This window comes from Falco peregrinus, chromosome 2, assembly GCF_023634155.1.
Source record: "Falco peregrinus isolate bFalPer1 chromosome 2, bFalPer1.pri, whole genome shotgun sequence".
Lineage (NCBI taxonomy): Eukaryota > Metazoa > Chordata > Aves > Falconiformes > Falconidae > Falco > Falco peregrinus.
In genome coordinates, this window is record NC_073722.1 from 84037063 (window position 1) to 84051590 (window position 14528).

At 37.5% G+C, this 14528-nt stretch overlaps 1 protein-coding gene across 4 annotated transcripts in view; it reads right to left on the minus strand.

Moving 5' to 3' along the window:
* The window catches only part of RIMBP2 (RIMS binding protein 2), a 162224-nt gene that overhangs the window by 47614 nt on the left and 100082 nt on the right, over nucleotides 1–14528 (minus strand). For 2 of the 4 annotated variants that reach the window (XR_008745803.1, XM_027780786.2), the window contains exons 7-9: nucleotides 9067–9171; nucleotides 4145–4195; nucleotides 1526–1546 (exon numbers count right to left, since the gene is read on the minus strand). Coding sequence is in view for 3 of the 4 variants with exons in the window: in XM_027780786.2 (XP_027636587.2) it covers nucleotides 1526–1546; nucleotides 4145–4195; nucleotides 9067–9171 (177 nt within the window). In the remaining variant the exon portion in view is untranslated. The remainder of the gene's footprint in view (nucleotides 1–1525; nucleotides 1547–4144; nucleotides 4196–9066; nucleotides 9172–14528) is intronic. The other 2 variants (XM_027780787.2, XM_055796012.1) reach the window with 1 other exon arrangement.

A 14528-nucleotide genomic window follows, 5' to 3' on the forward strand; every position in this document is an offset into this window, starting at 1 on the left:
ACAGAGACATTGTGAGAGTTTTACACAAACATTAAATATTTTGAATTTTGCTTTTTGTCTGTCATCTTTTTATTGTGGTTTTGAGCAACTGAAATGTGAGCTTTTGCTATTTGTTAATTTGCTGAATGAATAAGGCATCTACATACAATTTTAAAAGAACATTGATAAACAAATAAAGCAATAAACTAGTTTGGGTTTTCAGATCCCCTCTTTCCAAAGGAAAGTTTAAGGATGAGCTATTCAGCTCTCTAAGAATACATACTGACCTTTCCACATGCAGTTATGGAAATTCCAGCACAAAATAACAAATAAAAACATCACTATCCTGACCCCAACAAGATGCTAAGGCTGTCTTTCAAAATTTCGAAAAAATATGAATGCATTATTATTATTTATTAATCTCAAATTTATTTCCATTTCATAATATACTTTCTTTGACTTTTCTTTGGAGCATCTAAAATCTTCAACTTGTCCTCTCTTGCCAGTACGAAGCCTGGAAGAAAAATGACTTTACTACTTTTTTTTCAATGAAGGTTGTGAGTTAGAAGAGAGCACAAAGCTGGTAGTATATGAAGAAAAATTTGCCGTACGATCCACAATAGTACTCGCAGGAGGCATCCCTACACCCATCTTTGGGTTCTTGGTTCATTGTTAGCCAGCCAGACTTGCTTCACTGTAGAAAATGTACATATTCATGTGTATCACTGCAGAGCAAGGCACACTCTTACGCCCTCAGAAATAACGAATTTTTATTCTGTATCATGGTTCTGCCCATATAACCTACCCTAATAACAATGACACAAAAGCACCAAGTCTACCAGATCTCCCTAAGACCATACCTGCCTATAGCAGCGGTTGTATGAAAAGACACTCTACTGCAGGCTATACTGAATGTATCTCGCTTAGGACTTGCCAAGTTTCTGATACAATATATAGCGTTATTTTTAAAACTTAAATGGAAAATGAAGCAGACTTCATCCATTACAAGACAGATACTGCTCGCACAAGACAGATAAGCAACTTTCCACGTGGTCAGACTTGAATTCAGACTACTAATTAGCTCACATATTCTGCTATGCAGATATCATTTCATGGTGTAACTGCTTACATAGCAGCAATGGCTTTCAGTAGGTGGCTCAATAAATCAATTTCAGGAGAAAATACCACAGAAAATTACCTCTGTATTAACAAAGAAACAATCTGAATTCAGACAAAAATCCACAAAGTCAGAAAGCTACTATGTTGAATAAACTACTAAACCATTCTTACTGGGCATGCTTGTAAGAAATTAACTTTGAAAAACACTGAGTTCCGATTAAATCATGCCATATTTGATGATTAATCTCTTATATAAAAAAGTCTCATTGTGGTGATTTGGTATTAGGCCAATAAATGTCAGGCATGCTTGCATAACAATGGTTCTAGCACACATCCCATGCAAGGTTAGGCAGGACTATCGTACTCTTTTTAAAAGGAAAAGTGCAGGATTCAGGACAGGGAAAGGAGAACTTATGCCCTAAAATACCTGCATGCTGTCCAAGGTGTTCTGGATGAAGTGCAAAGCAATAAATTCCAAACAAGACACAGTAAACAAAGATATGTGAAATAAACAAAGAAATAAAAACAGTTTTGAACACTTATTTTACATTTCAAAGCAAAATATACTAGAACAGTTAACACGTGTAAAAACATGCATTAACACAAACCACACTATAGAACATTTCAGAAATCAATACCACTGCTGATCTTATATTGCAAAAGGCAAATTAAATAAAATACTGAAAATTAATGGGTTTATGGCAATAAAAAGCAAAAGCTTAGGAAACCTTGATGGAGTTACGCAAATTGGGAGTCACAGTCAAATCAGCTAAATAGGAATTTTGGTTAGCTTGAAGGGGGTAAATAATTGCTTGCCTGCTTTGTTTCTACTTATATTTTCCTGCATCACATACTTTACACTAGACATTAAATAATAATTTAATCTTATATTCTTAAAGGCAAAACAAATTTTATACAGTGATAATGAAAGCCTATGAGTAAAACATGTTCTGTGGGAATATTAACTTTTACAGATAAAAGTAAACAAACCTTTTTATTATTTTTTTAAAAGATGATCAATGCACTAGAAAAACCACCTTCCATCAACGCATGACCGGTAAGCACACAGACATAACAACAGAAACAGATGTCTAAATGAACTATTGACAATATACTTACTATAATCAATCAATGGTATCACACATTCTTTACGGTATGTACATTATGTTAAGACTTAATAATGATTTAATGCCTTTTCTTTTCCTCAGGCAGAAAAACTAGTTTGGTAGTTATCAGCAAAAAAATATTTTGCATTAAAAAAAGTACAAAAAAGAAAAGGAAATTTGGATGCAATTAGTGTGCTATTTACTTGTACATATATATTTTCTGACACTTTTCCTCACCCAAGTACATCAAATGATATGATCACAAGAATCTGTTGAGCCTAGTTTTGAAAAACTGAGGAGGAATTGTTTGCTTTAGGAACCTTCCTACAGGGGTTCTAATTTCTGCTGCCTGTTGTTGTCATTTGTCCTATCTTTCTCAACACTATGGGTCAGCCTGCATTTCTAAACAGCAGGCAGCAAAGGGAATAAAAGTTTTTGTCAACACCAGGCAGATACTCAAGTGTATTAATTTATTTCATTTCTCCTTTGATTTTTTGTTTTCATATGTAATTTAACCATAACCGCATTTATCCATTATATAGGTTCCATTATTATAAGTCTCCATTTTAAATCTCTAAAAATTTCACTCCAGCTTAAGACAAAGAGGTTTTGCAAACCTTGCCTTATTCCAACTAAAATTCACAGCAAAGCTCATGGTTTTTGAATGCGAGTAAGAATTTGCTCCTATTCTTCATGTCACTCCTAGATAAGACACATGCAATTCTGTATCCTTATGCACAGAAGACTAAATTACTGGATTTTTAAATTTTTTTTTTTATTACTGACTTGAAGGAAAGCTTGAAATGTGATGCAAAGTCCATAAACGCAACTACTAATGAATTTACAGGTAACGCCCTGTGTGCCAAGGTCATAACTGCTATGAGCAATTGCTAACAAAATTACTATCAATTTTTTAATGTATCTTTATGGATGATGTTGCCTTAATGGATGATGTCAGTATGTGCAGCTATTTGGTGCTTTAGAAGTTAGTAAAGCAGATCACTTGAATCATCTCTCAAAACTTAATCTATTTAAGCGTTTACTTACTAAACCAAGTAGTCACTCGCAAATTCTAAAAACATATTGCAGCATAATTGAGAAATGCCACTGCTGGTGATAAACAGCAACAGGATTATAGGCAATGGACATGGGTAGCATCCAGGATACAAGAACAATATTCTTCATAATGAAAGTGCTCAAAGACTAGAAGAGGCTCTCCATGGAGGCTGTCATATCACCATTCTTAGAGATATTTAAAATGGACTGAGCACAGCCTTGAGCAGACTACAGTAATTTTGAAGAGGGCCCTTCTCTGAGCAGGAAGTTGCACCAGATAGCCAGAGTTCACTTCCAAACAGAATTATTCTGTTTCTAAGTTAAAATTTCAATATGCTTCTGGTGCACTTGATTTTCAAATGCCCAGTTCAGACTACCTTGAAAAGATCTAGTTTTCCAATAAAAAGAATGAAGTGTTCTCCCTATCGCACCCTTTGAAGGTTTTTTGAAGTATGCAAATTCTTTCATTAGGTTTAAAAATTTTGGCTCTTTAGTACATTGCTTTGTTTACTAGACAGCACTTAATTAGGAACCTTCACTAATCGATTGCTATTTGCAGTTATATTTCCAGCTTTAATTATAATAATTCATGTAATCACTTCCTTTTTATGTGTCTGATAGTATTTTACAAAAAATGGTATCGAAATTTGCATTCTATACAAAGAGAAACTGAGGTATACACATCACTTCCAACAGACCAGCTTAATGCACTGCTGACTGAATTACAATCTTTAAAGGATGCAATTACATTAGAAGAAGAAAAAAACCCACCTTATTTGCCTACATATTACTTGAAACTTTCAAAAGTAATCATACTGCAAAGTTGTATCACCTTCAGAATGGAACTTCCACAAGAAAAGGTAACACAAAGGGTATGTACTTACCTCTAGCAACTGAACTGCTCCTTCATGTTCCTTCTTAGCTTCAACCTGAGCCTTGTTTTTATAGTAAAAAGAAGAGAGAAGAGAGAGAAAAATCAGTTACTCCTGGCACACATAGTGTGCTTTAACCACCCAATGTATCATACTGTATACTCAAATCCAAAGCCAATTAGTCTTGAAGGGATGGCTCCGCCAATATTATTATAGTGCTTTAGTTCCAAGCCACTGAAATAACTGCTTATTTTTAGGAGATTGAATCGCAGTGAAGCTTAATAGCATTGGTATTTTTTTGGACCAAGACAAGTATGCTCAACATACTGCAAGAACGCATCAGAAGTATCTCTGAAACCCTTAATTTAAAAACTGAAAAATGAGCTTGTTATTCTACATTGCAGAAGGTTCATACTGTAGAAATCTACCATACCAGCTAGGAGGAAGCAACATAAAAATTAAGCTCATTCTTTACATGCAGCAACAGTATGTATCTTCTAGGTAAAGAGCTCATAAAACGCTTCAAGGCAGCCACAAGAAAGGTTGTCTGTAAACAAGAGTGCAACATTTTGGGTCCAATCAACTGAGTCAAAGAAGAAAAGAAGGAATCAATGAGAGCAGAAAAGTGTATTCATGTAGCTCAGAAATTCAGTTATCAAATTTTGATCAGGCAATAGCACTTTGCGTTACCCTCACATTTAATTTCCATTTCAGTTTTCACCATCTTCTTTATTGAAGCTTGCCCAAGATAAGCAAACTTTTTATTAACCATTGTATCAGGCTGATAGCAGCAAGATGCACGAGCTTTGCCTGTTAGCTCCTTATTACTGTAACCAAAAGACCCCATTCTGCACATTCCTCAAAGAAAAGCCCTAAACCCTTCCAGTTTAGCAGAGGGCAACAGCCCACAAACTTTCTAATTTAATGGGCCAGATACTCCCCTGATGCACGCTGACTCAGCTATATTAACTTAATTTTCCTCATCTATGAGGGCTATCCTACCCTGTTACTGGTTTCGATGGAAGCTGGGTCACACCATAAAGTTGCAACCAAAACCATAATATACAAACTGCACTTCACAGTCACACATGGTAATAAAGCCTCCTTTTGTCTTACAAGCACAGTCATATTTCTTCCTGAATTACAGTTACAAGTCTTCTTGCTAGTACCTGATAAAAATACTGGCTCCAGGAGCATCAGCAAGCATATGATGACAGGTTATACAACCATCATTACAAGTTTAATAAAATCTACCCAGAATATGAGTTCTTGATAAAAGATGAGTAAACCTGCATCAATATCTATCTCTCTTTTACATTGAACTGTCTTGTATTAAGGTTTTCTTGAAGAAAAAGACCATGTGATTCCCCATCAATGCAAAACTTTGCTGAACAATATTATATTCTTCCTTTCAGGCTGAAAATCTGATCAGTCTGTACATAAATTAATAACACAATGAATTTTTATTTATAATATCAAAATGTGACAGCAAATGCATCAGACTGTACCAGTAACTTGTTTTGAAGTACATGTTTCTGTTGTTCATCAACATCTTTATGACAGTAACAAGATAGGCTGTGAAATGTCATCCTGTTACTGCCTGGAGTTACTCCTTTCATTTCACAGTACTTTTTCAAGTAATTAGATGACTGTAATAAAAAAAGGAAGAAAGACTTCAACATACGTGCTAGGTCAGCTCTAGATGAAATGTGAGCCAACAATTCCTGTTTAACGATGGAAGAAAAGTATTACAGGTAACAGATTTATTTAAATTATTCTTCTGACAATATACACTGCATTATAACGTTGAAAAGGAGGTATGCTGGACACCAGCAATCTAGAAGCTACAACAGAACAACTTAATCTGGCCTCATCTCCTCTACTTTGCCCTTACCCAAGCTATCTGTGGTTCTTTAGGCATCTCTCTACAAGGTAGAACAGTGCACAATACAGACATCCTCCCAAAATGTTTCAATGTTTTGAATACTTTCCCTCTTCTACCCATAGTGTACTAATTCAGTCTTCATTTTTATTTTATAGCATTAATAATGGCATTACAAATCTCAATCAAACTGGAATCCCAACATGATACAATGGAAAACAATCTGAGACTGGACAGGATGAAAATCAAAAGTTAAAAAATAAAAAAAGCGCCCTTTTTCTTTTTGAGTGGTTATCTAGAATGAGTATCACATGCAGATTTTGTCAAGAGATGTGATGGGCAGAATGCTCATTTAAGTTGTCAGAGATCCTTATCATGAAAGGCAATAATAATTTCAAAATACACAATAGCAACTTAATCACATAATTAGATGTTCAGGGTGAAAATGAGTCTCTGTGCAAAGTCCCTGGAGAAGCATTTCAGACTAACGAATGAAACCAGTGAGAAGGATTAATTATTTCTAAGTAATGCACAGATTAATTGTTACGGTGGATCTTAGTACAGGAATTATGAGCTAAAATTCTAGCAGAACTCAGTGGTAAGTTATTATTAGATAGTAATTTTTAACATAAATGATGTATTCCATGCTACTTCAGGTCCACTGAATATGTATTTAATCACTGGCTACACAGATGCTGAGCTAGTTGCATTGTGTAAAATACCAAATACAATACAACCTTGTTTGTGCTTGAAGTCTATCACGTTATAGCTTAGCACAAATGACTGGAGAAAACAGTATTACAGAGATGTGTCTCCTGTTCCCAATCTGTAACAAAAAGACCCATGTAATGTGGATTTTTTAGATGACTGTAATAAAAATTATAATCATGAAAAGCTGTACCTTTCTTTGGTTTCTTTGCTTTGCCAAGAAATTTAAGTCCAAAATTTATGTGGACGTTCAAATAATAACAGCTGAATATAAATAGAAATGGCATTTTGAAATATGCCTAAAAAGATTCTGAAAGGCTAAAAGAAAATTAACTGGAAGATCTTATTTGGTCAAGAGTTTTCTATATCAAGCAAACTATATTAGATACATCTTTTTATTCAGCTAAGAATGTCCCTCCACTCCAATTCTCTACCAAATTATCATTAGCATTATTATTTCCATGTTTTGATCTAGTCAAGCAAATGGAAAACATTAGTATTGACAAAATTGCAGCTTTAAGTAGCTTTGGTAAGATTGAAACTCAATACCATGTTTTTTATATTACAGTGAATACTGAAAAGTTGCAGTCTGAATGAAAGATGTCTTAAAGTGATTTGTGAAGCAGAGAATGAGATTGGTAATGAGGTACTTAAACAACTGTTTATTGTGGTGGGCTGACCCTGGCTGGAGTCCAGGTGCCCACCAAAGCCGCTCTGTCACTCTCCTCCTCAGCTGGACAGGGGAGAGAATACAACAAAAGGCTTGTGGGTTGGTATAAAGACAGTGAGAGATCACTCACCAATTACTGCCACAGGCAGAACAGCCTCTACTAGGGGAAATTAGTTTAATCTATTACCAATCAAATTAGCATAGGATTATGAGAAATAAAATCCAATCTTAAAACACCTCTGCCTCTCCACCCCACCCTTCTTCCCCAGCTCAGCTTCACTCCTGAATCCTCTACCTCCTTCCCAGAGCGGTGCAGGGGGACTGGGAATGGGAACTGTAGTCAGTTCATCACATGTTGTCTCTGCCACGCCTTCCTCCCCAGAGGGAGGACTCCTCACACTCCTCCCTGCTGTGGGTCCCTCCCACAGGAGACAGTCCTCCACAGACTGGTCCAGCACAGGTCCTTCCCCCAGGCTGCAGTTCTTCACTAACCACTCCACAGTGGGTCCCTCCCACAGGGTGCAGCCCTTCACGAACTGCTCCAGTGTGGGTCCCCGCAGGGTCCCCAGCCCTGCCTCCTCTCCACGGGGCCACAGGTTCTGCCAGGAGCTGTTCCAGCACAGACTGCCCACAGGTCACAGCCCCCTTCAGGCACCCTCTGCTCTTGTGCGGGGCCCTCCCCAGGCTGTGGGTGGGGGTCTGCTCCCCTGTGGGCTCCATTGGCTCGGGGGACAGCCTGCCTCACCATGGTCTTCATCACGGGCTGCAGGGGAATCTCTGCTCTTGGTGCCTGGAGCCCCTCCTCCAGTCCTCGAGCACTGATCTGGGTGTCTGCAGAGCTGTTCCTCTATTCTCATTCCTCTCTCCAGCTACAGGCTCTCACGCAGTTTTTTTTCCCCCTTCTTAAGTATGTTACCCTAGGGGCTCTACCACTGTTGCTGATGGGCTTGGCCTTGCCCAGCAGTCAGCTGGCATTTGGTTCCATCAGACACAGAGGAATCTTCTAGCAGCTCCTCACAGAAGCCACCCCTATAGCACACACACCCCCCCACCAAAACCTGGCAACACAAACCCAATGCATTTATGAAAAAGAAGATCAACTGTGCTGTGTAAGTATCTTGACAAGGACTTACTTTTATCTAATTTAGAGGAGAAAAGTAGTAAGAATTGCCAGCATCTAGAAGAGGAAGCCAAATAAATCGTAACAAAACATCAGCACGTCAATGAGAATGATTAAGTTCCAGCAAAGTGACAAGGAAATGGTAGATTCCCCGTATTGTGGATATCATAAAATTAAGAGCGGGTTCCTTCCTGACACTTGAGGAATGCACAAATATTCCTGAGCCCAATATAGAGGGAAGCAATGGAAATACAAAGGAAATACATGTATTAGTATCGCTTTTCTCCCTCTTGGGAAATATAAGGACTTACGTATACTAGTCAGGTTAATCTTCACTAGCATAAACATTTATGAATCATTTAGTACAGTCATGTAAATCCAACAGTAAATATCCACTTGTTACAACTGCATCAGCAATCATGCAGAACAATCCAAAATGGGAACCAGTTTGGCGGCTGTGGTTTAAGTTCCTTCAAACCAGGAGATCTGTTTCATGACCTGTGCTCTGTCACTGCAATTTGCTGTTTCACCTGACTTACCCTTTCTCCACTTACCTTCTGCAGGAGTTCAATTTCTTGCTGTTTGGCGTTGAGAACAGCCAAGGCTTGCTCATGCTCCAACTCCAGCTGTTGCCGCCGTTCAGCAGCCTCTCGCATATGCTGTATCAAAGGAAGCAGAAAAATATCAGGAGACTTTAACATATCCGACCTGCAGCCAAACATGCTGCCATTCCCAGGCATGCAGATGTTCATCTCAACATAAAAGCTATCCGGTATCACTGGTAGGCAAGCAGGAAACTGGATAGGATTTTAATTCAGTCGGTACTTAAAGAGGCATATTGCCAATGTTAAACAGGCATTTTGACAGCAAACTCTTTTGGGAGATATAAGTCTTGTCATTGACAGCAATGTGGCCTCTGTGATGCACAAGTGAACAGTACCCATTTTATCCATCAGGCACACATTTATATATGGCATTGTGATGAAAAATGAAAGCTTGGAAAATAATTAGATTGACAATTCCCTAAAAGCCTCTTTATCTAGGATACAGTTTTGTGATTTGTTTTGCAAATAATAACCCAAAAGAAATAGCTTACCTTTGCTAATCTCTGCCTATTTATAGCAAATTAGACAAAGCAAAACTCACATAGGTGGATTTGGACAAAAGTGACTATACAGTACTCAGAAACAACTTTTAAAGCACAGTTGCTACTAATGATGCAAAGCATTATGAGAAAGGTTCTTGGGAAGAGCACAAGCTGAACAATGTCAAGATACCATTTGAAGATAGGAATCTTTTTCATTACAGGTTAGTATTCTTCTCCCAGTATCATTATAACTTTCAAACATTCGGTTAATAAATGGGAGTTAAGAAAGATCTCTTTATAGATTCTGATCACTTCTCCGCTGAAAATGTTATTAAAAGATTTTTATTTCCCAAATTACATATTACTCCCATAATATCCTCAGAGCAGAGACACAATGTCTTATCTGCAGCACCATGAGTTATTACACTCAAACCTATCAGGAACTGACACTTGGGAACACAAATGAGTGGCTAAAATTGACAAGAACAGCCCAAAATATCTTATTGTGTACGCGAGAAAATTTTATCAAGTGTATTCCTAACCTTCAGTGAGCTGTTGCTCTCTGCTGAGTGTTACCCATAAGAAAGAGGGACAGCACAGTGAGGCTGACTTCTTTTAATCTGGATACATTTGCAAAGGGGGAAGAAATCTCTCCAATACTGTATTTGGCCTCTGCTAGGCATTTATTTATTTTCACTTGATGTGTTGACTAAAAACAACAAAAATCATCAAAGATTTTTCCAGTTCATCAGTTTTGACTCTCAACTATGGCTTGTTTTCTAGGAGTTTTGTGAGGATTCAGTATTTTGACTGTAAACGTTTCTGAACTGTGCATTTTGTACAAATGTTAAATGGATCTGTTAATGGTTAATATCTATTCTCAGTATTTAATAATGACCAAAAATAATGGTCCTGATTCTCATCTCATCTGAATGAACATAACCTATTTTCTACCTAGCATTACTCATGACTTAAACTAGCATGAACCTACATTTACTGAGCTCAGCAGCTTCCATCAAGTCTTATGTAAAACTTGACACTGATAGAGCATCAGCACATTTCTTATATTCAAGAAATGGTGAGGCAGTCAAGTCATTCTCACACCTTTAATTAAAACCTTTAATTACCAAAAAAAGAACAAAAGTCTCACCTCACTCTCTCAAGGCTTTGCATCAGATTTGGCACAGCATATTTTGATACTGTTAAGTTCTTACTACTTTTAAAAAATTACTACAGAACATTTCTAGTCCTTTGCAAAAACCTATAAATAACTAATACCGTGACCATACAGTGAATCTATAAAATGTAATTAAGAAACAGACTGTGATACATGATCTGTGATTCTTCCCAGCTTTTAATTTTTCTGTTTCCTAAAACACATATTTAATGACCTACAGTTCACTGATTTTAAGGTCAGAAAAGACCATTTGATCATCTAAGCTAATTTAAAAGTACTCTCAGTCATTTCAGTATTGTCACAATCTACTTAGTATTTAAAACAGCAAGGATCTCTTCACCCCAGCATCTGTTCCTGCCCTGGCAGAGCAATTAAATCTCCCTCAAACCAGAAGCGATTCCTTCCCCTCCCACTCTGCTCACACATTGGTTATGTCTGCAAATCTGTTTTGTGCTTCCTATTGGCACATCAGCTGCTGTGATTTCTTCCTCCAAGCCTTGGAGGAATAGGTTAGGGCAGTGGAGAAGGACTGCGTAGATCACTAGAAGAACAACAGGGAGAAAGCCCTGAGCTGCTGAATTCTTTCTGCATCTTCCTTCAGGACTGACTTCCACAATGATGACTTTGCCATGGTTTGCATAGGTGGTGGCAATCCATTTGTCCATGTTATTGCTGTCCTTAATGTGAGGCAGGTTAGAACTTTCTAAACACATACATTTGCATTTCCCTTTTTGCACCCTTTCTAGAGGTCCTAATAATGTTACTGTAACATCAGAAAGCAAATCCACATTTAAAGGACATAGAAAAAATACTGTAAGGGCTTCACATCTCAGAACAATTGGCAAATAATGCTCTGTTCTTCAAAGAACAAGTGAAGAAGGAACTGTTACAGCCTATCTTTCAGATCAAGGCAAGAATCCTGCTACACAGCAGAGAATGAACTGGGGACACCGTGCATATCTCTGTTTCCTTTCAAACTAGAGCTAGACAGCTGTGTAGTATAAACTGTTCCTGAAAGAGCATTTACAGGACCTGCTCAAACAGTTCCTGTTTTTCCAGCTTCCTATTGGGCAGCAGGGGGATTTGACAATGAATAGTCCATCCTAGATGCAACTGTTTCAGTGGTTGCACTGTATTACCTACAGCTGTGAACAAAACGAAACCTATTCCTTCCTATAGCAGTGACTTTTACAGTTCTAAAACATGCAACTAGCTAATGCTACAACAAACTCCAATGGCTTTCAAGTACTAAAGACTGGTTTATGAGACAGAACTCATAGGTGATGCTGAATAGGGAGCAAATCTAATTCTCACCCAAGTACTCTTATCAAAAGACTCACCATCTGCGCTCGCAGATGGGTGGGCACCATTACAGTGAAATGAATGGGGAAAGCTGGCTGAACACGTCAGAAAATCGGAACTATTCTATGTAAGAGGCACTGTGAAGATTCTCAGAAGTTAGCTAATTCGGCAATTCATTTTTCCCTTTCTCCTTTGTTGATAAATCCTGATTTTCTCAAAGGAGAAACTGAATTTCTCTTTTGATAGGGAAATGAGACTAAATATTTCTCAGAACTTTCCAATGGTTGGAAAGCTGCAAACCATTGTTTAAACTACTAGTCTCCGAGTATATGAGGACACGCATGAAATACAGAATTAACTGCATCTGCTTGGGCATAGTTTAGTGCTAAAAAAGAGATTTAGGATTTCAAGTCTGTTCAAGGTACTCTGCCAGCTCAGAAGGGTTCTGCTCAAGGGACAGAACTACTGAACATGAAGATCCAGGATCTCTATATCCAGCAGGCAATTTTTGTTTCAGTGAAGGAAAGTTTTTGAAGGAGTTCTTAAGCAGAACAGTGAGATTTACAGATTGTTTCTCCCACAGCCGTTAAAATATTATTGCAGTAGAAGTTAAGCAAAATCAGTCAATCAGATTCAGCTCCTCTACAGAAGAAATTTGGAGGAATCATTAAGTCAAATGTCAGTAGATAACCTAATTGAGGAGTGGAGAAATGTCCACTGTTTGCTACAGCCACAGAAGAATGTATGTTTTTTTAATTTGTTTTAGGAAAAGAAAACACAGTCCATCATTAGAGAACTTTCAAGTGTTCAAAAAAAATACAAGCCTAGCAAAATCAGTGTCTGTACATGGTACAAGGAATAAGTTTAATTGTTTATGAAAATGGGTTTTCTTAGCAGCATAGGAGTCCAGATAATAGTAATTCGTATTTTGATTTGATTAAATGAGAATTAATACCAATTTACTTAAGTGCAAAGTTTAATCCTCAGATGTTTTATGAGCCATGAATTTACAGTTCATTTATTTTCTAGACTTTTTTTCCTCCTAGCCTTCTACTATGTGCTCCTTGAAGAAGTGAATTTCTGCAGCTGTCATGCTGGAATCCCACACAGGATGGGCACAGGCAAGCCGTAGCTGTTAAAACAGCTTCTAGGTGTTGATCCTGCTTACTGTAGACACTAGCATATGGATTACAGTAAAAGAGCAAATTAGAGATAAATGTCTGTGGAACTGAGAGTTTTGCATTCCCCAGAAGAAAATGAAAGAAATAACAGAAAAAGTAAATTATCTTCCATTGCTAGAGAAAACATCCCTACTTATTCCTGGGGAAAGCTGTATTAGTCTAAAGACAGTTAACAGTGTATCACTCTTTCATTTAATTACACAGTTTAGTTTTCCTTTCCCAGTAGATGTATGTCTTATTTGCACATAATTCTAGCCTTATTCTATCAGTACTACCTATTGACTGGTAAATAGGACACTGATAATTCACTGCGCAACAATACCTCTAACAGTTAACTAACCTTGGCATTGCCTAGTATGTGATTTCAACAGCTCATGTTTCCAGAAGACGCTGGAATAAAGTCAGTTTACAGAGTAGTCAGCTTACTTCTGATAACTTCTTTAGAGGCTTAGCAAGAGGGACGTAACTTAGAACCACCTTTTATTTCCGTCTGTAGCTGGAAAACCTTCCCCTCACCTCTTGAGTGATATCAAACAAAGCTTGAGATAAAGTTTCAGCAACATATTACCAGTGCAACAACCCAAAAATAAAATCCCTCCTTCCCAAAATTCAGACAGATAGGTAGCTATTTTCACTATAATCACCTCCAACAGCCCAGATCTATTATGACGCACCCAAAAGCAAAACTATTTTTCCCCTTTTAGAGTGAGTCTGATGCAAGTCAGAGTCATTAAGAAATCAAATTTTAAAAAAGCAATTTACTTATGACAAGCATTGGCTGAAGCCTCCTAGCATTATTAAAACATTCTATGAAGAAAAGTCTTGCTTGACATTTAAGATCTCAGACCATTTATTTCCATCTTCACCTACTCCCAGAGCATCCATCTTTCCTTTACCAGCCACTTCAGTATTTTGACAAAAGGAAAACTTTGGGCCTGAGAAGATGAAAAAGAAGCAGCTCTTTGGCAGTCTGTCAAAAATGTTTCAGCACTGAATCAATGCTCCATTCTAACCAAACACATCCTGCATTTTTCTGAATGGTGTGAATTACAGACACATGTTTACAAGTGTTTTCTCTCTCAAGAATTCTCACTGTAGTCCTCAGCAGTGCAGTTCCTCCACTGATGTAAACAGCTGTATAACTGCATGAATTCTTTCTTTCTTTCTTTCTCTGTGGCTTTTTTTGTTTGGTTTTGGATTTTTTTTTGTTTTTTGTTTGCTTTTTAAATAATCTTAGTTGCTTAACCCTCTTCAATGCATGTTTTGGTG